This window comes from Macrotis lagotis, chromosome 8, assembly GCF_037893015.1.
Source record: "Macrotis lagotis isolate mMagLag1 chromosome 8, bilby.v1.9.chrom.fasta, whole genome shotgun sequence".
NCBI lineage: Eukaryota > Metazoa > Chordata > Mammalia > Peramelemorphia > Peramelidae > Macrotis > Macrotis lagotis.
The window spans coordinates 155829585-155857421 of record NC_133665.1 but is presented as its reverse complement, the minus strand read 5'-3'; the positions used below and the strand labels follow the sequence as shown (position 1 = coordinate 155857421).

The 27837-nt window shown below is 35.1% G+C and overlaps 1 protein-coding gene across 11 annotated transcripts in view; it reads left to right on the top strand.

The window, feature by feature from the left end:
• The window catches only part of CHL1 (cell adhesion molecule L1 like), a 266500-nt gene that overhangs the window by 162853 nt on the left and 75810 nt on the right, over positions 1-27837 (top strand). For 9 of the 11 annotated variants that reach the window (XM_074198702.1, XM_074198697.1, XM_074198701.1 and 6 more), the window contains 4 exons: positions 17591-17713; positions 20604-20774; positions 21899-21946; positions 24136-24256. In XM_074198702.1, the coding sequence (XP_074054803.1) occupies positions 17591-17713; positions 20604-20774; positions 21899-21946; positions 24136-24256 (463 nt within the window). The remainder of the gene's footprint in view (positions 1-17590; positions 17714-20603; positions 20775-21898; positions 21947-24135; positions 24257-27837) is intronic. The other 2 variants (XM_074198705.1, XM_074198707.1) reach the window with 1 other exon arrangement.

Sequence of the window (27837 nt, the reverse complement as noted above, 5' to 3'; positions counted from 1 at the left end):
CTAAGTGACATAGTGAATAGAATAACCACCTTGGAGTCAGGAGTACCTGAGATCAAATCCAGCCTCAGACACTTAAAAATTGCCTGGCTGTGTGACCTTGGGCAAGTCACTTAATTCCATTGCCTTGCAAAAACTGAAAAAAAAATGATATGGTCTGTGGGAGGCACAGTAGATTAGAAGATTGAAGTTCAAATCCAGACACTCACTAACTGTGTGCCTCTGGACAAGTCACTTCTGTTGCTTCATTTTAGTGCCTCCTGTGTTCCAGAACTATAGGGTCAGAAGATGCAAAGGTAGGAAAGGAAACTTTCCCTACTCATAAAGAATACTTTCTGCATGTGATGGGGGTAGAGTGTTTATAGCAAAGAAATAATTGTCAAGATCTGGTTGTAGGAATTATGATTAAGAATTTTGAAATATATTCAGATCTATGAAGGAAGAATTAAGAGCCCAGCATTTGTAGACATAATTTAATACAGAATAAACTTTTGCAATTAAGACGTTAGGGCTTGAACTTTAATTATATAAGACAATTACTTGTATAATTCATTCTCTCCATGGATAAAGATGAAGCAATGAATTAAATAGACTGGTTATAAATCACTTTCAATCTCCCACATGGTTTTGTTTTCCCCCCACACACAGTATTAGCAGATGTCTGTAGGTGTGTTCCTGAATGTATGGGCACAAAACTCTGGGCACCATATTTAAGAAGAGACACTGAAAAGTCAAAGTATGTATATATAAGAACAACCAGAGTCAGGGAAAAATTGAATAGCATGGGATACAAGTTGCTTAACTGGTAGAAAAGATTTAGGGAAAATATAATAGTAATAGTTTGGATTTATATAGCAATTTATAGGTTATAAACTTTTTTTGCTGTTATGGTTCAGTCAGTGCAACCCTCAATGATCCCATTTTAGGGTTTTCATTGTTTTTGTTCTCTTTTTCTCTATTTTTTTTTTGATGATACATCAGACTTTGCCCAGGTTCACATAGCAAGTAAGTATCTGCAGATATATTTGAATCCAGGTCTTCCTCACTCCAGTTCAGGTGCTCTATCCACTATGTCCTCTAATTGCTAACATTTTGGTGTTTTCTCAGAAAAGATACACCTCCAGCTCATGTTTTTCAGAAGCAGAACTGAGGTAAACAGGGTTAAATGACTTTCCCAGGATTGCAAAGCTGGAAAATTTCTGAGGCTAAAGATGAGTCTTCCTGATCCCAAGTCCAATGTGCCAACACACAAACATATGGCATTTATGACCCTTTGATGTAATATCTTATCTATATTTTGTTGATATATAGAAATCGTAGCCAACAGATCACACAACTAACAAATGATTGTGTCTGTATAAGAACTGAGGTCCTCCTGAGTCTATAATTGGCATTATATACAAAATGCCTATTTACATATCTCCAAATAATTGAAATTTATCATAAAAGATAGCAATTCATGTTTATATGATACATTACAGTTTCAACATTTTCCCTCTCACAATAATTCTATGAGAAAGATAATATAATTATAAATACCTTTTTATTTAACTGATACATGGCATTTACTTGAAATACTGACAATTATCAACTAACAATTATCAATCTTGCTGATTGACCCCTTTTGCTATCCCACCACCACATGGAATGACGTGGAACTGTGAGACATTTTTTGTGTATTTTTTGTGTTCTCTTTTAGTTGTAATAATCAAAAAATTCATCCCCAAATGTTCAGTGTTTTGGTGATAAACTTGTCAGTATTTGACAAGCCTGATCCCTAAAAGAAATGTTGCCACAAAATAATATAAACTATATCCCCAAAGAGATATGTAAAGGGATAAAGACAAGGTTTAGTCATCTAATGAAAATGATTCAAAAGCTTTCATTGAAAGCCTCAAAATGTGAAGAATCCTAATGGATGGGGGGGGGGGGGGACAGACTTCCAGTGGAAGATTTATGGGAGAACATGAATTATCCATCCCTAACTTCTAAGTGTTGCACAGGATTAGAAGTTAGGGATGAATGATTTGTGATGAGAGCAGGGGAGAGGAGGAGGAGGACCTAAATTGATAAGATTACAGATTCAATGAAGTAATAATATATTGAAATAATATAATGTCATTTGAATGTCAGAACAAACAAAAAAAATCCATAAAGCAAGATAAAAGGTAACAAGTATTGCTCCAGTTTTTACCTTCTCACTGTATTTTTTTCTCTCAGAAGAAAAAAGAAGGATAATTCTAATTTGAACACTACCTCTCCTAAGACAGATGTAAACTTATTATCATAGTGATGGGGGGTATAATAGCGTATGGTTCTTATTGCCTATTATACGCAAATGAGCCAAAGAAGATCCATTTGCTTAGCTGATACATGCAACTTTGAGATTTGAGTGTTTAATTAAGGCAAGGGTGGTTGCTTTCATTTGTCAGAGCCTGTGAATGGCCACAGTGAAATGTGCTGAGTGGGCTGTCCTTTCTTCGCATGAAGTCATTGAAAGCTCTTGGGCTGGAAGAAAGAACGGCCTTATTTCTCTTTTGTCCTGAGCAGATTGATGGAGTACCATGCAGGAAATGAGAATAAATTAACTCTATTTACAAGGGAACACTGGACCCAGGACTGTTACAGCCTGTAAGCCCAATAACACATATTCACCATGATGAGGGGCGGGCTATTAGCAATTTGCCAAGCTTATTCAAGTGGAGTCTCTGACACTGAAAAGCTCACCAGGCCAGCTCAGTAACAGAACAAGGAGTCAAAATATATAATGTTCTTCTGCAAAAAAGGTTAACCAAATGATGTAAATACTAAGAAAAATCCTTCACCAGTGGACAGGGGTTGCTACTAACTATGCAAAAGTCTTCAAAAAATAGACTCTGGTTAAGTTAGTTCAATTCAGATTTTATTAGGCACCTATTATATGGCATGTTGCTCTGGAAAAGCTGCATTGTTTTTTAGTCATTCTGTTATGCCCGACTCTTTTTAACCTCATGTACCATAGCTCTCTAATACCATCCTTGGGGAATGGTATTCTTAGCAAAGATATTGGAGTATAATTGTAATTTCCATTTCCAGTGGATTAAGGCAAATAGAGGTTAACTAGCCTATCCAAATTCACACAGCTATTAAGTGTCTGATGGCACATTTGGACTTAAGTTTGCTAAGTACTGGCCTAACACTCTAACCACTGAGCTTCTTAGATGTTTTCTAGGCAAACAGGTTAGATGATTTACCAAGAGTCACACAACCAGTAAGTATCTAAGACCAGATTTAAACTCAGATATAACTGACTCCAGGTCCAGACCTCTATCCATCTTGATACCTAGAAGTACCTCTGGTAGAGTCTAGGACTGGTGGGGGGGAATGGAAATAATCCCTGACCTCAAAAAACATACCTTCTACTACATAATGGTGAATTCATAGGTTCGAATCAGATTGTTAAGAGAATCCAAGGATAATAGATGCAGTCTTGGAAGGAATCTTAGAGATCTCTTCTACTCAAACCCATTGAGTACATTGATGTGGAATTCTGGGCCAAAAAAGAGGCTGGGTGATTAGCATAAAAATCACACAAAGTAAGCAGAAAAGCCCGGATTCCAACCCTAGTCTTCCGATGACCACTCATATATATTTTCCATTTTGCTAGATGATCCCCCAAGTTCTCATACATCTAATATCCCCAGCTGATCTCCTCCATAGATACTAACCAGACCTAGCCTTAAGAGCTTGCATTCTACCAGAAAATGATGAATGCCTGGTTTAGGATGAGATTGCTGAAGGAATTAGAAAACAATAGAAGTATTATAGACAAAAATTTGAAAGGCATCTTAGAACTTTTCTATTCAAACCACTTCAGGTTCTTGATGTGGAATTGTGAACACAAGAGGCTAAGTGAACTGTATAAAACCCCACAAGTAGTAAACAGAAGAATCAGGATTCCAACCCTAGTCTTTTGATTAAAAATACAACATATTCTGGTTTTTTGCTCTATTATTCCTCCAAGATCTACCACCACTAGTATTCCCAATTGCTGTCTGATTCAGATACTAACTAGACCAAATTCTATTTAGTTTCAAATTTAAGAGGAATGCAAGTTTGTTCTTAGATGTTTGAATTAATTTAATATGCAAAAAGATATATTAAAAGCTGTAAATATGAATAGTAGTATAACCAGTTAAGTAATTTCACAATGTGCACCAATTATCATATTTTGAGTAGATTGGGTTATTTGGAATGTTTAGGAACTGGAAATGGAAGGACCATTTAGAGAAGCATTGTAATTGTTCTGACACAGTATAAAGATGTGAACGAGTGTGCTGGCAAATGAGGTTCAAATGGGAGAGGGCAGTTGGTAAATCCTACCTTGGACACTTCTTATATGTGTGACCCATGATAAGACATTTATCTATCACTATCTCAGTTGTGTTGACTGGGAAATGGGAATAATCATAATACTACTGTGGTTTGTGTTCATCGGGGAGTAGAAAGGGAGAGGAATGAACTCACCAAGACTCAGAGATAGAGTTGGTAGGGAAATATAAAAGTGGTTCCTAAATGAATGTGTAGTTCGTCCCCATCTGAGCATGTGCCTTTTCCTGTGGGTATCTAGAAAGAGCGTGCACATACAGATTTTATGAAAATTAGGTTTTGGTTTACATATAGTTCAATACCAAAACTGTGTCATATCCTGAGGGGGTTAGGTAGTGTTAGTATTTCTAGTTAGTGTTCTGTTAGCGCAATAATTGTTTGTGCCTCAGATTCCCTTTTGGTGAGATACCTTTGAGATGGCAGTTCCAGGTGTCTTTTGTCTGAATAACAAGATATATAGGATGGGAGTCAGCACAAAATATGGGATACACATCATGATACCTTGTTAGTACACAACGAGCACAGAAAGGAATATATTAACTATTTGCTGGCACAATAGTTTCCTGCCTAGAATTTCCTGTACTGCAGCACTACCTTGTCGACTTGTTATGTGGATCAAATAAGATAACATTTATAAGATGTTTTGCAAAACTTGCAGCACTTTGTAAATGCTATTATTATCACCATCATTATTACTATTATTGTTGCTACTATTGAAGCTGGGAGAATAGCTCAGGGGAAGGGCTTGCAAGGATTGCTGGGGTTTCTTTTTAACAGTGAAGAAATCACAAGACTGTCTCAAAAGAGTAAGAAAGGGCTTACATTTTAAGTCAGAAGTTTCTGAAAAAAATACAAGTTAATTTGCAAAGTTCTTTAGGGAAGAATTAAGGTAAAGAAAGTGAATTAAGAAGCTAGCAAAATGACAGAACAGGTAAAGATGTTGAAAGCCACTGATCCCCTTAAGGGGGGGGGGGTCTAGTAATAGCAGCAGCCACATCAAATACGAACAGTAAAGAAATGTATAGGAGCATGAGAGCTGACCTGGGGGACTATGCTCCACAAGAGTAGGCTAGCTTCATCAGAAGATAAACTATTAGGGGATAAGTGTAGGGGCATGAGAGATTGTTTGGGGATCCCAGAGTGAACTGGCCTCCCAGAGGAAGACAAGCAAATCAACTGAGTAGAGGGTGAATCTATTTATTTATTTATTTTAAAAATTTTATTTATTTTTCCAAATACATGCAAAAATAATTTTCAACAATTTTGGGGAGATGAGGTTTTGAGTTTCACATTCTTTCCCTCCTCTCTCCCTTTGACAAAAAAATAGCCTAATATAGGTAATATACTGTTAACTATGTTAAACATATTTCCATATTAATCATGCTATGAAAGAAGAATCAGAACAAAATGGGGAAGAATGAGTGGGGGGAAACCATAAAATATAAAGCAAATTTTAAAAATTGGAAATATTAATTTGATCTGCACTCTGACTTCATAGTTCCTTCTTTGGATGCACATGTCCTTTAGAATTATCTTTCATCATTCTACTGTTGAGATGAGTAAGTCCATCTTAGCTGATCATCACACAATGTTTTTGTTAATGTGTACAATGTTCTTTTGGTTCTGCTCACCTTACTCAGCATCAGCTCATGAAAATCTTTCAGGCTTTTCTGAAGTTCAGAAGTGAACTTTTAAGAGAGAAATAGGGAGAGGTAGGCATATATAGGTGGAGTTGGGTAGTTCTGAAAGCAGAGTTGAGGTAATGAGAGATATGTTGTGAGAGTCAGTAACTCAAAGATTTAATCCTTTCAGGCTTGGGCAAGGATCATTGTTTTGTTAATGGGTATTTTATTAAAGTTCATTGGCATCATCTCAATAACTCACACAATGGGCTGGGAAGGGAACAGATTAATTCTAAAACATATTTCTCTCTGTAATATTTCCCTATTTCCCTATTACTATTAGCCATCAACATTCCTAAAGCAGAGGTCTAAGGATATCTCTTCCCTTCTCCTGAAGTTCTAACTGTTCCCTCTTTTCTTTAAGTTAAAGTTCAGACTCCTTATTAAAAGCCCATCATGATCTGCATCATGCTTCCTTTGTAGCACAACCTTCTGTTTCTCTTCTACTCCAGCATTCAGCCCCATAAGACTCCTTACAACACCTCTTACATGACATTCCATCTCTGTCCTTGTTGCTTTTGCATAGTCTTTCCCCCATGTCTGGCACAGATTCCCTCCCAGCTTCTATTTCTTAACATCCCTGGTCTTTTAAAAGGTCCTCTTCACTTTTCAATCTCAGCATCCCTGCTGTGCTTTACAACTCAGCTCAGAGAAGACCTTCACTATCAACTTAAGTCTTTCCTAATCTTAATAACTGCTACTGCTTCCCTTCACCCATTGCATTGAAATAATTACTGTTTATATTTTTTCTACTTATTTCTATGGAAAATGTTTCTATTTTACTTACTGTCTATACATTGTCTATTTATTAATATGGTTTTTTTTAGGGTTTTTTTTTTTAATTTTGCTAGGCAATGGGGTTAAGTGGCTTGCCCAAGGCCACACAGCTAGGTAATTGATTATTAAGTGTCTGAGACCCAGGTACCCCTGATTCCAGGGCCAGTGCCTTATCCACTATGCCACCTAGCCGCCCCTATTTATATGTTTTCTTGATGTATTCCACTTAAGTTTCTAGAGGACAGAGGCAACAATGTTTTACATTTGTTTTTGTATTCATGAAACAATGGACAGCTAGCTGGCACAGTGAATAGAGCACCAGCCTGGAGTCAGGAGGACCTGAGTTCCAATCCTACCTCAGACACTTAATAATTACCTAGCTTTGTTACTTTAACCCTTGCAAAAACAAAATAAATAATTGTATTTATGGAGCAAAGATCCCCTAGCAAAATATATTAAGTACTAAATAAATGCCTGTTGATTTAACTTATGTATTAAAGACCACAGGAAGATAGTACAATGATTAAGTCACCTAGTTGATTCACAGAAGCAATTTCTTCATTAATTAGGAGATTCTAGGTCATCAAAAAAAGCAGAAATAACCACAGGAATAAATCAGTTTATTTATTTCTCTGCTTCATTTTTTGACTACTTTGGATTTGGATCTAGCAAGGAAGGAGAAAAAAATGTTGCTATTGCCTAGAAAAGACAGACACAGTCTCCCACTAGGAAGGGAGAAAGCCAAATCTAACAAAAAGAGCAAACAAGCAATTAAAAGACTTCAAAGAACAACATACTCTGAGGAATCAAGAAAATCAAAGAAACACCAGAGAAATCTAACTGCTAAATTAAAGATAAAGAAAAGGATGTTCACAAAAGTAAAACAAGTCTATGTAGTGGAAAATGTTTCTGGCCTTAGAGTCAGAAGACTGCAGTTCAAGTCAAACTTTGTCAATTTACAATTCATTCATAGTCAAGTCATTCATACTTAGATTGCTTATTTATTTGTTTTATCATTTAAATGGTAATAATCCTACAAGTATTAGTTGCTTCACAGAATTGCCTTCAAGAAGGTGCTTTCTACATTTTTAAAGGGCTATTTCCCAGGCATAGGAGCAGAAGGTTTTTACAATGCTATTTCAATTTGATTTCTTTTATACAATGTTATCACCAAATAAAAGATGAGAGGCAATAAACATTTATGAATTGTTAACCATCTGCCAGGTAAGTGCTATGGCTAAAAATACAAACAAAAATCAAGAGAAACCTTTCCCTTAAGGAGGATTCATTTAAATGAAGTAGGAAAATATGTAATAGGGAGTTTAAAATATGGGAATAGAATTTATTCATAAATCTATGGGATAGAAGGACAACCAGGAAACAGTCGCTAATATGGAGTTTATCCCTAATAGGGGGACCCTTGATGAGATCTACAAACAGGATAAGAGTGAGAAGGTTCTATGTGTAAAGAGTTGAAAAAAATTTTCAGCAAAATAAAGTATTTTAGGAAAAATCTTTATTAGCTCTCTCTTGATTCATAGATTTGATTTTTCTGTATATTAAGCTGAAATAATTATGAAGCTTAATTTCAAATCCATGGAAGATTTGTTTCTTTTCTGGGAAAAAAAAAAACTTGACTTACATTCTAACCTTTATTTCAAAGACCTCAAAAATCTCCTAGGTTCCAATGATACTATAGTAAGAACAACAAATTCACATGACAATACTGAGGAGCAGATGCTATTACTATGTTTATTTTAAAAATATGGAAATTGACACTGATAGAAACCAGTGACTTCCTCAAGTTTCTTACAACTGAATGTTTGAAGCAGGATTTGGATTTAGGTTTTCCTAACTCCAATTCCATCACTCTTTCCATTGGGCCACCTAAATCATGGAATATATGCCCAAAATGTGTTTGAGGAATATTCACCCTCCTTAAGCCTGATCTGTTACAATATCCTTCTTCAATGAGGAAACTGCTTCATTGGCATGACATTCTATGATTTGATGAGTAAAGAATACTAAGATGGGTTTGTGTGAAGGATATTAGTATACCTTCATACATATAATATATACTTATATTTGAACATAAGCACAATTCACATGAGTGAGTATCAAAGTACATATATATGTCCACATAGGTAACATATGTATATATGTGTGTATACATTTTTATGTATGTATGTTTTATGACTGCATAAAAGCCACATTCATATGGAGGTCTATCAGTTCATTCTTGTAGAGAACTCACTGGTAGATTTAGAGGAAAACAAGATCTACCAAGGCAGAGAAGAATCTACTATGCAAATTAATAGTCTTTGAGAATTAGCTGAGGTGCTGAGATGTTAAAATGACTTTTCTTGGTCATAATACAAGTCAGAGGAAGGAAGAAAGAACATATGTGTATGTCTTACTGACACTGGAACTGGCTCACTGGACATTAACTGTTTCATACTTTTATTTCTTTTAATATACTTTTTACAATTAATTTAAATCACATTTTAAAATTTTTACTTAAGTCCTACAGATTACATTATAATAACTTCAAAAAAACAAGGATAATTAGAGTAAAAGTTAATTTTTCTGGCCTTAGGTTACTGAAAGCTTTAGAAAAGAATTTATTCTTGTGATTTTTTTCTTTTCTGCTGATAGCAAGGGAAAAAAAAGTAAATATCAAGCCTTCACAAGGGATTTTTTCAACTAATACTTATATTTTTCAACAACTTCCCTTTTTTAGGTTTTTGCAAGGCAAACAGGGTTAAGTGGCTTGTCCAAGGCCACACGGCTAGGTAATTATTGAGTGCCTGAGGTTGGATTTGAACTCAGGTACTCCTGACTCCAGGGTTGGTGCTTTATCCACTGTCCCACCAGGCAACAACTTCCTAAGCATTTTGCTTTTAATGATAGCAAAAAACAATATTGATAATTTTTATTCTAAAAGATTCCTCTTCAAATTTGAGAGCTTTCCAGGTTTCAATGTTTTCCTCAGATAAAATATCTCGACAAACACACAGACATACACACATAGACATCTCTTGTCTAAGATTCTACGATCCAGGCCAAATAACAGAACAAATTTCAAAAGAAAAGTCATTCCACATCTTGATAACTTCTAATCATTTCTCTTAATTTAGCAGTTAGAGGTCAGATTCTTCCTCATTAATGAATATAGACAAATTTGAAACATTTGACTAAATGAAGGGAACCTAATAATGACCTTGATATTTTTCTGTCCATTTTAATTATTAACCTTTGTGTTTTCTTAGTGCTCAAGTTGGTTCATTATATTTCAATCAATTCACTATTGATTAACTGCTAATATATGCACAGAAGTATGTTAGTAGCTAGTGCTTTGTAAAGAATAAATAAATTCTTTAACTCTCAATTACTTATAATTCTATGGAGATAGAAAGTATATACTTAATATATATTTAAACAAAAGAATTCAGCAGTTTAAATGTCACTAGAACAACAATGTCTCTGCCTATTTGTGCAACAATAAATGATGCTAGCCAAATTGAAAAATTACTCTTGAGACTGGAGTTAACTTCACCCACTCAGTTTTTCCTGTTCCCATGAACGTTTTTATTCAGGAAATTGATAAGTATGGACCGATCTTTTTTTGCAAAAGTGGAACTGGACTCAAAGTTTGAGGTCTTACAATTTTGTTCAATCATTTCAATCATGTTCAATCGGACATTTCATGATACCATTTGACAGAGATATTAGAGTAGCTTTTACTTTTCTTCCCTAGTGCATTTTGCAGAAACTGAGACAGACAGGATTAAGTTACTTGCACAGGGTCACATACCTAGGTAGGACTAAACCAATGATCTATCCACTAAGCTACCAGTCTGCTCTCTGATATAAAAATGAGCATTTTACAGTAAAAGTTTTTAGAGCCTATTTAAAATTTTCTCTGAAGTGGGAGCATATTGGCTATGTATACTATTATTTTAAATAACTGTCGGACAAGTTAAGCATTTTAAACACTTTGAATGTGTTCCTAAAAGAAAGTCCTAATGCAGAGACTGCATTTTCTTATTAAAGTGAACTGGGCAATTTTTGTAAAAATAGAATTCATCACCAATGTCATAACTGACTGTGGAATTTAAACTTAAATAGTATCTTATATAGCCATGTTTAAAACTGAATTGTAGACACTAGGGCCCTGTAACTTTCATTATCTCTCTGAATCATTCAATTTTCCTGGGTTTTAAAGAAAGAGGCTCCGTGAAGAAAGATTTAAATAGTGTATTAATTAGCTCCATAGTAAAATGGACCCAACTAGTAAGTTGTGATAAAATTTGATATGAGGCAATACTAAGTCTGCTTATCATAAAATGCATATTTCATATATCATGGAAACTATTGCTTCAATGTCTCCTGTCTCCTAGTTTTGGAAACTCTTGGGAAAATTGATTCAATGACTTATTGGTTCCACTCTACAAATCTTATGGGATAGAAGACATGTATTCATCTATATTAGTATGTAATAGATATGTATTCATGTTTTAAAACTCAAATAAGGAACTTGGAAATTATAACAAAATGATGCTAATTGATATATTGAGCTTCAATATGTTGCTTTTCTAAATTCTTAGGCAGGAGATTATGAATATGGAATACTGCATCCACTGTCAGGTTGAAAGGAGATAAATATGGTATCATAGTTATTACTAAGATTTTGTAATAATACTTTTAATTGAAACATGATTCTAGATCGAAATATGATAAAAATAGGTAAAAATTTGGTAGCAGCATAATATTGAGAAATTATTCTAATGTGGGAAGACCCACTCAAAGCATGTTGGAAAGCATTTATAGTTCAATGAAGGGAAGAGGGAGGGGGTAAGTGATTTATTATTATAGTATAGACAGCATGGGCCAAAAGAAGAAATAGATGAAAAATTTGTGGAACATCATAAGGAAGCATGATGTGACAGAAATGATCTCATTATCTGGATAGCTTATGAAGTTCTCTCTGTCAGAGAAGAGAAGCTTATAACTTAACTTCATCCTTCGAAAGATAGAAGGAAAATTAAACTCAGATTAACATGTTAGAATTGGTTTCTGGTTCTTAAATTATTGTGGAGAGGACTGATCAGTCTCACTTATTTTTTGCTTTATAAAGAAGATGGAATCTGATTGCTCTGAAATGGTTTTGTTAATTCTGAAATAAATCAAACTCAGAAATAGAGAAAAAAGGTAATCTTTATTCAAGATATAAATATTGCCAGCCTGTGTCCCTTGTACATCCATACCTTAGTACATAATAACCTACAAGAAAAATTACAGACAAGGATTTTAGACTTTTAGGAAGAAAAAGGAGAGAGAGAGAGACATAATATGGAGAGTAAGGTCTGGTCATGAGGCACCAGATGCTCTTGGCAATCTGATCAAGAAAACCTACTTCATTCTGATTATCCCTTCATGATCTAACTTGCCATAAATTCTAATGAAAGAGGCAAGAACATTTGTTAAGCTAAATCTCTTTAGAAGTAAGGTCTCAGCTTGGGGATTCAGGGTGAAGCTCAGCCCATCTTAATTGAGAGTAAATGCCTTGAGAATAGGAATGAAGGCTATTACTAAAGTTTTGACATTACAAGAATTATTTTGAGGGAGGCGCAGGTATATTTCATTGGATATTAATAATATTAAGGTTAATTTCCCAGTCAAGTCCAAACTGATTTAAAAAAAAAAGTTTATTGAATGGAAATCAGAATTACATAGGTTTAAAAAAACTAGCCGTATCTACTAAAAAAGGAAGATGATACAATTCCAATGAAAGACTAAAAGGGGACTTTTTGGAAAGAATCAATGTGACTTCATAGGGAATTCACTGATTAATTTAGATTTTAAATATAAATATTCATAAGAAGATAGCAAGACATTTTATCATCTTGTGAAAGTAATGGTAGCAGAGTTAAACTTTAAAATGAATTAATTCTATCAAGATAATCCAAGGACAAAAAAGACTTTTTATTTTATTAGATATTCCCCAATTACATGTAAAACTGTTTTTTGCAATCATTGATTTAAGAGGTTTTTTTGTTTTTGTTTTTGTTTTTGCAAGGCAAAGGGGTTAAATGGCTTGCCCAAGGCCACACAGCTAGCTAATTATTGTGTCTGAGGTTGGATTTGAGCTTAGGTACTCCATACTCCAGGGCTTGGGCTCTATCCACTGTGCCATCTAGCTGCCCCACAGTCATTGGTTAAAAAAAAGAAAGAATTCCATGTTTTTTCCCTTACTTCTTATCCCTCCCCAACTTCTTGAAAAGGGAAGCAAATTGATATCAATCATGCATGTGAATTCATGAAAGATTTATATCCATATTAGCCAGATTGTCAAAGAAAACAGACAAATCAGAAAAAGATAATCAAGTAACAAAAAGTATACTACAATATGCATTCAGAATTCATCAATTCTTTCTCTTTGAGTGGATAGCTTGTTAATCATGGGTCCTATGGAACAGTTTTGGATTATTGTCTTGATCAGAATAGCTAAATCTATCACAATCTTGATCATTGTTATACAAAATTCATATTATTGTAAAAGCTGTATCCCTGAAACTTTTCACTTCACTTCGTATCAATCATATTAGTTTTTTCATGTTTTTAATTTTTGTTTTTGTTTATTCTGAAATCATCCTGCTTATCATTTCTGATTTATATCACAACTGTATTTCATGATAATCATATATTACCACTTGTTCAGTGGTAGATAATAGATGATAGTGTCTTTTGTTCAGTTGTTTCAGGAATGACTCATTGTGACCCTATTTCTTGACAAATCCATTGAAGTGGTTTGACATTTCCTCCTCTAGCTCATTTTATAAATGAGGAACCAGAGTCACAGAGAGTTATATGACTTGCTTTGGGTAATATAGGTAGTCAGAGTGTGAACCTAGACTGGAACTTATCATGCCTTTCTAGCAACAGATCCAACACTCTTTTCTACTGTACAACCTAGCTGCCAAGTTGATAGGCCTTTCTTCAATTTCCAATTCTTCATCACCACAAAGATAGTTGCTATAGATAATTATGTACAAATATGCCATATTCTATTTTAATTGATTTATTTGGGATATGACTTAGTAGTGTTATTGTTATATCAAAGTGTACACAGTTTTATAGATCTTTGGGCATAGTTACAAATTATTCTTTAGAATGGTTGGAACAATTCACAACTCTTTCAAAAATACTTTAGTATTCCAATCTCTTCACATCCCCCCAATATTTATCCCTTTCCTTTTCTTTCATATAAGATAATCTGATAGATATGAGATAGTACTTTAAACTTTTTTATTTTGCATTTTTTAATCAATAATAATTTGGAATAATTTTTCATGTGATTGTTGAATGCTTTCATTTATTTTACTTCTGAAAAGTGCTTCTTCATATCTGTTGAGCATTTGTCAATTTGGGAATGATTCTTATTTCTCAAAAAAAAATTATCTCAGTTCCCTAAAGCTTTGCAAAATGAAACTTTCATCATATAAAATTGTTACAATTTCTCCCCATCTCCCAGTTTTCTATTTTCTTTCTAATTTTGGCTGCAATAGTTTTGTTTCTACCCAGACTTTTTAGTTTCATGTAATTAAAATTGTCTCTTTTACTTCTAGTGATCCTTTTTATCTCTTATTTAGTAATAAACTTTTCCCTTACTTATAGATCTGATGAATATACATTTCCATACCTTAATTTACTTATGATGTCTAAATCATTTATCAATGTTCCTATTATTTTGGTATACGGTATGATATTGGGCTGCTTTCCAGTTTAAAGCTTATATTTATTTTGGCTTATTTTGTGCCTATGTGTTGTTGTCAGTGATGCTTGTGGTAGCACTACATTTGAAGCTGTAGTTATAATTTGAACTAAACTGAGGAGGAATGCCTTGCTAAGTCATCTGGGTCCAGTGACCAGATATGAACCAGGATAACTGGAGATGACCCTGGTTGCAAGAAAATCAGCATTAAATAACTTGACCACAGTCACACAGATAATCCATGCCAGAGCTTGGATTCAAACTCCCATCCTTCTGATTCCAAGATTCCTCAGTATTCTCTCTCCTAACTGCACTGCTGAATCTAATAAGAAGAAATTCATTAGAGACAGTTACACTTGGGTTCAAAACTATCAATTACCCAAATAATTGATGGGGAGTGATTCTTAGAGAAAACTTTGGGGGCCTGGAAGATCAATATAAAAAAAATGAAACAATGTGACTGGCAAAAACATAGAAAATTTTAGACTATATTACTTCTTACTTCAGTCTTGAGCATTTTATTCAGTTCTTACTATTTCAGTCTAATAAAGACATAAGCAATGTCCAGATATGTCTTAAGGATTAATTGAAGGGGGTAGTTAGGAGGTGCAATGGATAGAGCATCATGTTTGGAATCAGAAGGACCTGAGTTCAAGTCCTCCATCAGACACGTAATACTTACTTAGCTGTGTGATCTTGGGCAAGTCACTTAACCCAATTGCCTTTCAAAAATGAGAATAAATAAGCAAGCAAGCAAAAAAAAACCCCACCAAATTAATTGAAAGGGGAAAAAGGTGGTTAGAAAACTCAGAAGACTGAATGGTTCCCAGGTCTCTGAAAAAAATCATATGAAGGAGAGATTGGAATTTGGTTTTTCTACATGAACTCAGAAGACAGAACTAGGAACATAGAACTTGCAGTCAATCAACATTCCTTTTGAAGTCAGTAAAGGAAAGCAAAACAAAGCAAAACCCAAAAACTAAACAAATAAACAAAATTAAGAGATCTGTTTGAAAATGAAATGGGACACCTTGAAAAGACTCATTTCTTCTCCCTGAAAGTCTCAAAGCAGAGTGGAAATACCTTTTTAAAATATGTTATAAAAGATACTTGTTCTTTTTAGATTGTACTTGATGGCCACTGATGTCATTTTTCACTCTCAAATTCTGTCATTTTATGATCTGGCTAATTTGATGGTTTCTTTTTTTTTTTTTTTAGCAGTGTGTTGGTTAGGGTAGAGTGGGGTTTGGGGAAAAACAATTTTTTTAGAAAAAGAAATACTTAAAATTCCATAGCATTTTCAATTTTTCAGATTAAAATATTAACTTTTGAAAATTAGTTATGAATATATCCCTATATTTTCCATGAAAAAATAGCAACTTTCCTCTAAAATGCTAAGCGCCGAAAGATAAAAAGAGATGTGAATTTAAGTAGATGAGGAGGGTTTTCTTGATGGTCTGTCATTGACTGAATGTACAAAGCCAACCACAGAGGGCTGTCTGAACTTGAAAAGGCCTTGCACTGGACACATGGCCTCCCTTCCTCAAAGAAGAGCCTGAAAGGGTCCTTGAATTGAAACAAAACCATGATTCATTGGTCCAGCTGGATCTTTGATTAGAGAAATGTCAGCAAATTCCCTCAACCTCTAGAGAAGAAGGGGAAAAGAACAGGGGAAAAATAGGAAAAGGGAGGTAGCACGCTTACCAAGAAGAAATGTCCTAATAAACCTTTGGACTCCTTAGACTAATAAAAATAATAGCTGTCTGTGGTGAACTTTGGCCTTTTTGCTCAGAAGATAAAAATGTAGTTATCCCCTGGATAGATTCTATCAGGCAGAGGGATATATTGCATGAACTTTCACATGCCTTACTGACCCTAAGAGTTGGAATAGGATTTCATAATCAAGTCTTAATGATTGCTTTCATGTAATATTTATACGGTGACTTTGGCCTGGGATTCATCTTTCTGGTTCTGGTGTCGAGATGCTTATTTATTGTTCTTGATAGTGACTGGATGGTCAGCCTTGCAGCTTGAAACCCATTTAGTTTTGTTAGTTCTTGTCTTCTTGGTAAGGACTCAATGAATTTACAAAGGACTGCAAATGCTTTTACTTAAGAGGCAACTCTATTTCAAAAATTAATTTACCTCTGGTGGTGGTGGGGGAACCTGGGGTATGCAGGTCAGTGGTTAGGTTTTCTCTTTTTTTTCATTCATTCAAGAAACTTTGGAGTTTTTGTACCATAGTCCTGTCATTTCCACCCATTTTCTTCTTAATTTAATAAGACTGATACCATAAACTGATCATTAGCTATTTAAAATCAATAACTAAAGTTTATGCTGATCACTTGGGAGTAGTATTAGTGTGAAACCAAGATGACAGAGTAGGAATATATATTCAATCAATCTCTCTCAATATTACTCTCCAAATAATTTTAAAGTCAATACTCAAATCCAATTCTGGAGGGGAGTAGTCAACAATAGATCAGAGCAAGATTTCCTTCCAAGCTAAAACAATCTAGGAGGTCAGAAATGGAGATCTGTGACATGGGAAAGGAAGTTGATCCTGAGGTCCAATGGATCTAATGCCAGTTGGGGAAGGAGGTGATGGTGACAGAAGCAGTAGCAGCTTTGCAAGCTCCAAAACCAAAGGCAATAAAAAACTTACTATGTACAGGAAATATATATATATATACATATATATATATGTATATATATATATATATATATTTATATATGTATATGTATATGTAAACAGAAAACAGAAAAATCCTGCAATCCATGAATTTTTATTATGATGGAAAAGAAAGAAGCTGAAAGAAGTTGAAAAGTGTGGAGTTATTGATAGAGAACTGGCCCTGAGAGTAGAGGAGAAGCTGTTAATGAATCATGGCATGGGACATATTCGAAGGGAAGATGTGTGTGTTAATTCCTCACATGAAGGATATCTTATACATTGATAAAAGGATATATGAAAATTTTATATTTTCTTCAGGCATACCAAAATTTCCAAAGGAAAAAATTGAACCTCTGGAAGTAGAAGAGGGGAATTCAATAGTCCTACATTGCAATCCCCCCAAAGGCCTCCCTCCGCTTCATATATACTGGATGAATATGGGTGAGTAGTGATTTCTTCTGCTGAGAAGGTAAGAATAGAATTTGGGTTGGGGGTTTGCAAGGCAAATGGGATTAAGTGGCTTGCCCAAGGCCACACAGCAAGGTGTCTGAGGCCTGATTTGAACTCAGGTACTGCTGACTCCAGGGCAGGTGCTTTATGCACTACATTACCTAGTCTCCCCCAGTAAGAATAGAATTTTCATGAACTTGTTTTTATATTGATCTGGATATGTGAAGCCTTCCATTGCTGAAAGGAATTCAGAAAGGGGGAACTATAGCTACTAAGGTGGAGAAACAACTGTTATGCAAATTTTAGTCCTAGAGCAAAGTCTGAAGAATTTTCAGTATAAGCTAGAGGCAGATTTCATCCCAGGTAAGTGTGATTCTTGGTGGATTCTTCACCTACTGGGTCATGTTGCCTCTCATGCTAATCTTAGAAAAGTAAGTAAATGAAGCTAGAAATTATGATCATTGGGCCTTCAAAGGAAATGGATGCAGGGAGAGAGAGAGAGAAAGAGAGAGAGAGAGAGAGAGAGACAGACAGACAGACAGACAGACAGACAGACATACTTTATACTTTAATTTGTTACTTCACATTATATACATAGGCAACATGGTCTAGCAGACAAAGCGGTAGTGTTGAGATTAGTGTACCTGGGTTTAGCACTTTTATATATACTGCTTATATGACCCTGGGCAATGTCCTCAATATCCCAGGCAATTATCCAGGACTATGAGTTTTGGCATAGGCTACAATCTTCTACAGTCTTAGAATAGTATTTATCTGCCTATGATACACTATCCCAGGGAAATAGAGGGCCTGGTCCCAAAGGAAGAGAAGAATAGCAAGGGGATCTGAGATATCATTGTTCTATTGATCTTCTGGTGAGGAATTCTTTCTACCTATGCAGGCACTTTTTTTTTAATTTGGGGAGGGTGGTGGAACTGGTGCTATGTACAATCCTAGGCAGTTACCCAGGATATAGAAAAGGTACAAGATTTACCCAGGGTCATATGCGTAGCATGTTTAAGAGCTAGTATTTACTGATCTCAATGCTGATTCTCCTTTCACACTCTTTCCTCATACCTCAGTTCCAATCCCTATCCTTCAATATGTAGATGGATGGAGAGGTTGGGAGATGTTAGTTTTAGAATCTTACAGATAGATTATATATTTTATATTTTTATATTTTTATTATGTACATTTCCTCTTTCGTGACTTGTTTAAAATTTGTTTTGGGCAGATGGGTGGCACAGTGTATAGAGCACTGGTCTTAGAGTCAGAAAGATGAGAGTTCGAATCCTGCCTCAGACAATTGATTCATACTAATGGTGTGACTTTGGGCAAGTCACTTAACCCTGATTGCATCTCATCTAGGACCATCTCCAGACATCTTGATTCATATCTAGACCCTGGACCCAGATGGCTCTGGTGGAGAAAGTGAAGCTGGTGACTTAGTACAGTCCCCCCCACCCCTGCCATTCAAAATTCATATGTTTGTTATGGTATCACACACACACACACACACACACACACACACACACACACACACATACACATTACACATGCATGGTCTTCTTGGAAAATGAAGTACAAATATTGATTTTAATTTGTTTTACAGGAAAGATATTCCTTTTAGACTTTGTGTTTTCATGAATTATCTCAGGATCAGACATGTAATCCCTTATACTCATTGATCATTTATTTTAATTGGAATTGAACAGGGATAGACATTAGTTGGACTTATACCTAATGACTGGGCAGTCAATATTGGGAAGGTTAAATATTATAATACAGTCTGACATGAATGAGAAACATTTTTGGGAGAGCAACATTAAAATTACTACCAAATGCTGTGGTGATCTTAGTGTCTTCAGGTTTAAAGATTATTATGCCCCAGAAACAGATAGTGATAATAGATCATGGCCTAAAGAAACAGAGAAAACTACAGAATTGAATTAAAAAAAAGTTTAATAATTAGATCCATAGAGTACTGGGAAAGGTGGTTATGTTGAAACCTTCAAAAAATAATAGATGTTCTAATCAGTATGACTGTGATCTAGCATATTAATCTATCATGAAAACCAGCTATGTTGAATTTGAATATATGTGTGCGTGTGTGTGTGTGTGTATCAAGAGAGAGAGAGAGAGAGAGTAAATCTCTGAGTCTTTGTTTTTAAATCTTACAGAAATAAAATCTATTGACTCAATGTGATATCAGTGCTCTTCCATAAGTAAAAATTGTAGTCAAAGAAGATGCCTGCATTTTGTGTCACATCAAAATTGTGAAAATAAGCAAATGGTGAACAAATTAAGGAACTGAACCAATGCATTTTTCCTATCTCTATTCCAGACTGTATCTTTAATTTATATTTTTAATGAAACATCAGTGGTGCTAGGGCTAACTCAGCACTTTTTTAAGATTAAGGTTAAGGTAAAGGTTGATTTAAGGTTAAGGTTCTAAATAAGTGAATTCTGTTCTTATGACATCAGGTGGCAGGGATTGGCTAAGTGGATCATTGTCACTGTAGTTTGGTTTGACTCTGAATAAGTCTTATTGAGAGGGGAAAAATGCCAAAGCTTTGTCTTTTCTCCACATGCTCAATACACCAAATTTAATTTAATGTAGTTCAATTCAATTCAATGATCATTTATAAGAATCTAATAGGTGTCAGACATATTGGACCTAATAATACAATGATAAAAAAACAAATCAGTCTTTTAGAGGGCAAGAGACAACAGAGTCTGAGGAAAGAAAGAGGAATAGAAAAAGAGTGGGGCTGAATGACAGAGAGACCTTATCAGAACTGAACATTTTTTATTTGTATAGGCAAATAGGGTAGGAAGACTAAATATAGACATTAATGACCAAATTGATTGATCTTTTTAGATTTACAGCACATCCCACAGGATGAAAGAGTGTACATGAGCCAGAAGGGAGATCTATACTTCGCAAATGTGGAAGAAAATGATAGTCGGAGTGATTATTGTTGCTTTGCAGCCTTTCCAAGATTGCGAACTATTGTACAGAAGATGCCAATGAAACTTACAGTGAACAGTTGTAAGTCTCCAGTTTGCATTATCTTTATGAATGATATTTGATACAGATATATTCCATGTTCCCTAATATCAAATTGTTTAATGTAGATGAATGTTGGTTATTTCCCCCTCTTTTCTTTGTTCAATTTTATTGAATTGATCCAGATTGAAGTGTCTGCAGCTGTAGTGTCTGACTATTTGTTTCTTATAGACAGAAACAATTCCTGAAACAATGTTTTTTTTTTTTTTCCAAGAACATGATACATGCTGGGATGCCAAGGAACTCAATCCTTTCCTACCCATTAACTAAAGTCTAGTCTTGGTCAGAAAGTTCATTGTGAGTGAACATCACCATAACAAAAAGGCAGGAGTTGGAGAATAACTTGGCCCATATACCCCCACACACCCTCTCCAAAAATCACTTCTTTTAACTGTTCACTTTTTTGCTAAAGATGTTAATATGAGCACCAGTATTTCCAAAATGTTATTAAGAGAAGGAAAGAGGAAAAGCAATAGTTTTTGAATGATTCCCAAGAACATGAATTTGACTAATTAACATTTGTTGGTTCATATTAAATCATTGATTGAGTTTATTAACATTGTGAATATTTTTTTCCTTGATAGAAAAATGTGCAGGAAGCCCCAAAATTGATTTTCTTCTGTAGGGTGGGATTCTCACTAAGGTGACTTGAATCAGAGGAAGCTCTATATAAAACTTTTATCAGAAATTTGGTCTCTCAGTTTGGACACTAACATTATAATCAGATGCAAGGTAGTGAAAATTGACAGGCAGTATGGTGGAGAACATAAAAAGCTGCTATGACACTAATGAAAACTACTTCAGGTCCTGCCCCTGGCACATATTTGATGTGTGACACTAGACAAATCATTTAGCCTTCCTATGTTCCAGGAAACTCTCTTAAGGCCTCAAATTTCAAAGACACTGTTGATCTGCACTGGTAGAGAAAGTCCCCTCATTTGAGAGTCCCCTAAACCCATCAAACCACAAATCTCGTTATTATCCTTTTTGATATTCTTTCATCACTTTTAAAGGGGACAATGGCTTTCTATTTGATTTTATTTCATTTTATTGTTATCATGATCAATTGTTATGTTTGCATTTGGTTTCCATTTTGTTTATTTCAGTAAAGCATGCTAATGACTCGAGTTCACACAGACAGAATATTACTAAGGGTAAGTTGAACATACATGTAGTTAGCTGTCATTTAATTTCACCACCATTCTTTCTTGTTATAATTAGACTTCTCATCATTAGTTTACTAAATCCTTTTGTGAATTTCATAACAGTCTAATATTGATCTGGAAGGAAAAATTCCCCAAATGATAATATTTTGTAGCAGTTTTTCCCCAAATGAATCAAAGCATTGATTACAACAGTTTTTCATGTTACTGCCTTTAAAAAGGAGAGTTATATATTGTTAGTTGGTCATCTGGAGAAAAGGAATTATCCCTACATATGCACATACATGCATATAGACATAGTTATATATATATATATATATATGTATATATGCAAACATATACATGTATGTATGCAAATATACACATTTTAAGCAAATTGTTGCTGATTAAATGAAAATAAGTACAAGAATGGTTTTAGGGGCAGCTAGTAGACAGTCTTGGAGTCAGGAGGACCTGAATTCATATTTGACCTTAGACACTTGATATTTACAAGCTGTGTGACCTTGCACAAGTCACTGAACCCCATTGTCTCACAAAGATAAACAAACAAAAAATGGTTTTATCCAACTATGAAAATAAGAATTGAGTTTCTTGCCTGTAAAATGACTAAAAAGAGCCAATAAGAATCAGTGTAGTTGACTTATAGAAATGAGGAATGAGAATTTGTTCATATATTCTAAGTAAAATTGCTGTAGGAGATCTGGGTCCTCTCAGCCTGGTGCTATGGATAGAGGCAGGTGGAAACGAAGACAGTCAGCAGTAGGAATCAGTAGCTCAAAGAAATCTGAATGAGATGAATGCAAGTTTTGCAATTCAAAGTATTTTTTTAATCTAATGGCATTTATAAGCTCCATTGAGTGTCATTATTATGTCATAAGAGACATCAAAAGGTAGGTAAATAAGGGGTTTGGTATTATCTGTGACAAAATCATTTCCGTAGTGAATAAGTATCCATCAAGGACTTATTAAGTGTATGCCCTATGATAAAGGCCGAAAATTCAAATACAAGTGGAAAAAAAGTGATAGTTTCTGTCCACAAGGAAAAAGCATTTTAATAGGGAAAGACAAAACATAAAACAAAGTTGAGAAGCAGGGAGTCAGGGAAGGTCCCAGCCATTGGTGACATCATAGAGAAAAACTCAACTGTGACCTGGAGAGAAATGAAGGCTTGGGTGGTTTGAATGCCTTCCTTAAAGTGGAGGTCAAAGTCTTAGAGAAACCAGTCAAGCAGGAGAGGTTAATTCTAATTTGTAAGTGTTGGGAGTGAGCTTAAAGAGGTATTTTAGAGAAAGTTTGGAATCAGGATGGAAACTAGGGAGCAAAGGTACTTTAAGAGAAAAGGGAAGGGACAGAGAAACTCTACTCAGATCAAAAGTATAAAGAAATTGTATTTGAGAAAAGAGAAAATAGTCAAAGTGTGTTTGTTAGATATTATGTTCACTGTGCTTTGTGACATTTGTATAAACATATAGGTATTTAAATTGTCAAAGCTACAACTTGAAATTCTTATTTGAAAATCAGAACTGAAGGAAGATGGATCCCTCTTAGTGAATGTCCTTATATCTGAAAAAAAGCACATAAAAGTTTCCCTGTATATTCAGACAGACAGATGACAGGCAGACAGTTACCAAAAGGAGAGAGAAAGAGACAGAGACAGAGAGAGAGGAGAAGAGCGAGAGACAGAGAGAGAGACAGAGAGAGAGAGAGACAGAGACAGAGAGAGAGACAGAGAGAGACAGAGAGAGAGAGAGAGAGAGAGAGAAGAAGAGAGGAGAGAGATCAGAGTATAGATGAATGAATGGAGAGTCTTTGTATGTGTTTGTGTGTGTGTGTGTGTGTGTGTGTGTGTGTGTGTGTGTGTGATTTTGGTGATATATTGAGTAAACATTGATGCCATCAACTGACCTAGTTGCTTCTAGGTAGTAATAATTACACAAAATATTTCAACCTTGTAAAATGTTTAATTTTGTAGCAGAAGGAAAAGGTCTTTAGCCTGCTACATTGTTCACAATGATTTCCTCTGACCCATATTACATGTAGGAGTGAAAATAAGCATTCATGGGAAAAAAAGATGTAATTATTTAAGTCACTGAAGTGTATTAAGAGAAGACTTTAAATGCTCCAGAAATATCACTCTCTCAGTTGAAAAGGACTCAAGCTTTCTTATTCCATCTGCACAGCAAATTCAATCAAGCAAAGAGAACCCAGAATGCTTTTGCCTCCTGAAACTTCTGGCAGTCATTCTTCAGTCACCATCATCAAAGGGGCGACATTGCTTTTGGAGTGCTTTGCTGAAGGACTGTGAGTAATTGGAGACATCTCGTAATCTTGTCAAGTCAGGGACTCCGTCGAATAGAATACATGAAATCAAAATGTGTTTCACTAGCATTGAAAATTCAATTGCATTTTTTCATGGTTTTTTGTGTTCATGTGTGTATTTATTGCTGATGCTTAAGAGTATAAAGGCAGGCTTATATTTGTACAGGCCCTATTTTGAATTTAGAATGGAGATCAATTCTTGATTCTCCCCATTGGTATATGAGAGAATTAAGGTTGGGGATAACTATGATCTTGCTTGACCATGGGCTCTTAATTGGAGTCTGTGATCATGTGTGAGAGTGTGTGTGTGTTTTATTCTTAGATAAGTTATTATTTTGTAGGGTAATCCTATGGCTATTATTTCCTTCTTTTAAAAGCATTATTCTGAGAAAGTGTCCATAAGTTTCACTAACTGACAAAGAGGTCCTTATACACAGGAAAATTATGAAACACTTTTAAGGAGATAGACGTTTAGATGTGATAGAATTCACTGTGTGTTGATGGAAGAAGGGACAGTTGATACACCAAATTTTTATAATAGAAGAAACATGGATAGATCAGTACTTTGGGAGGAATATTTTGATAGTTGAGTAAAGAACAGATTAGAAAGGGGAGATAATAGAGGTAGGGAAATGTTAATAAATTGTTGCTACATTCCAGGCAAGAATTGGTGATTCTTTAAACTGAGTGTTAATTGAGACAGTCAGGTGACACAGATAGAGCACTGATTCTGGATTCAGGAAGACCTGAGTTCAAATCTAGATTTACTGGTATGTGAGGCTGGGTAAATTATTTACCCCTGGTTTGCCTCAGTTTCTTCATCTGTAAAATGAACTGTAGAAGGAAATGCCAAACCACCTCAAAGTCTTTATCAAGAAAACCTCAAATGTTATAATGAATAATCAGACATGACAAACAACTAAACAACAAAGTTACATGAGTGGAAGGAAAGGGAAAATTTTGAAAGTATATTTTGTAGGGCAGCTAGGTGGCGCAGTGGATAGAGCATTGGCCTTGAAGTCAGGAGTACCTGAGTTCAAATCCGACCTCAGACATTTAATGATTACCTATCTTGTGTGACGTTGGGTAAGTCACTTAACCCCATTGCCTTGCCAAAAAAATAAAAAAGAAAGTATATTTTGTAGGATAAAGCAATAGAACTTGATGACTTAAATATTAGGTGTGATGCAGTCAAATGTCAGGATTGTTTCTGAGGTTTCAAACTTAAGTTGAATATAATAATAAGAAAGTTCATAGACATGAGTATAATGCCAGTGATGCACATATAAGATGACTTTGGTCATTCACACACTGCTGCTTGGGAAATTATAAAGGAACAATTAAATGACATTTGAAACTCATAATGTTAATATAGTTTGTAATGTAATCATAAGAAACGTTTAAAGAAGGATCGCATTTAAAATGAGAGAGGGAATACTTTCTGAGTATTTGACTATCCAAATCCAATATAAAGTAGTATATTTAATTATAGAAGCCATATTTTTCAGAATGCATTGATAAAATACAGCACCTCTGACCAGCATAATCAATCTGATGACAGAGCATACTATCAGAAAAAGAATCTCAGAATATCGGTCATGAGGAAATAAGACTTAAGGAAAGAAAGACAATGTTTTAAATAATTTATCAAATGAAAGTCAATGATATTCATGCTACATGACCGTAGAGGACAAAGTTAGGTACAACAGGTGTTATGTGTATTGAGGCAAATGTAAGTTTTGTGCTATAAAATCTTGCCAACAGCCCCAAACTTCCTCTGGGTAGAATGGATTGCCTCGGGACATAGTGAATTCTCTCTTATAGAATCTCTTCTGGCAGGGACTGAATAACTCCTTGTTGGGGATGTTGTACAGCGAACTCCTATTGAGAAGCCATTTGGAATAGATGACCTTTGAGGTCCTGTCCATCTCTGAGAATGTCACATTCCCTGTGAGAGGAAAATCATTGTGCCTTGGCTGTCAGAGCTAGTCTTTGTGGAATTGAGACATGTGTGCATATGTATGTTTGTGTGTGTGTGTGTGTTTGGAAAAAGTCAACTTATTCATTTAAGGATTGAAAACATATTCTTGGTATCAATGGAAAAGGATATAATTCTGTAATCTGCTAAGCTAGCTATAAATGTTCAAGACAGTTGTGTGCCTGTGGATAACAAAACAGATAACTAATTTAGGGAAAAGAAATAAAGAATGATGATATTACATAATAAAGAAAACAATGAAATAAGTCAATGAGCTGAACAAAGAGGTGCATTAAGCCTGGAAATCCAAGATTCATGTGCTTCAACTATAAAGGCAAGGTCATCATTGGAGACCAGCTGTGCTCCCACTATCCATTTAACAGAAACCAGGTCATCAAAACAATAATAGTCATAATAATATGGGACACAAAATCCAATAGACCTGAAAGTGGTTTTGACTCATAGACACAGACTGAGGTAAACTGAATTCACAGTGATATCATACACCCTGATAGATATTTTCTATTTTCAAGCTCACATTTGTGATATTAGAATGTACTAGATTAAGGAAGGACAAAAGTATTCATTCAAGTAAAAGAAAAGAAAGAGGTTCAATAGTACCAAAAGAAAATGTGTGGTAAAATATGTGAGTGTTTGTGTATACCTGAGGCACAGAACAGATTGTGAGTTGGCATATTGCCACACCAACAGAAGGAATGAAAAGTAAGCAGTTAAGAGACTTTGGGTATACTTCCTTTTAGGTGATGTGCTAAGGAAACCAGAAGATAATGTTTTTCACAGCAGCCTGTTGGGAATTGCATTACTTTACAATTTCTCATAGAGTGGTCTCAAACCCACAATCTTGGATAAATAAGCAATAGCTTTGGTGATGTAAGGTAGTGGAGGGTGATTCAGGTATAGTAGTACCAACAGACAGTTTGTATATGCTGTTATGGGCAGTATGGGAGAAGCCAATCTGAGAAATTTTATGAACCCTGGTGAAATTGAGACAAACCAAAGCGACTGATGGGTTGTTTAAGGATACTGGAGAGTAGTTGGAAACTAACCTGTGGCATAGCTCATAGATATTCAGCCACAGACTCAGAAATACCTAGATTCAAATGTTGCCTCTGATACATTCCAGTTTTGTCACATTGGGAAGGTGACTTGATCTCTCGGTTCGCCCTCCCTCACCTCCCCCATTCCCAAGTCTGTTTAGCATAAGGTATTCAGTTAGGTTTAGGGGAATGCCCATCAGATTTTGTAAGACTCAATGTGTGAATGCTTTGATGCTTGGTCTTGGGTCTTCTCTAATTGTATAGTCATTATTTTTTTCTTTTATTATTCTTAGTTGTATGAGGGGCAAACAAGTGAAATTGCAAAACTGACCTTGCCAGGTGCAGTTTATCAGAATGTTCCCATCCCCTGAAAAATACCTCTAAGGCACAGCTAAGGCACTAATATTACATTAAAGGCAAGGTGGATGGCTAAATGTATGGAACAAAGACCCTAACATATAGAGCAAGTCTTACATGAGTTAAATTCTCATTTTTCATACAAAGTAGTTTTGTTAAATGGTTACTTG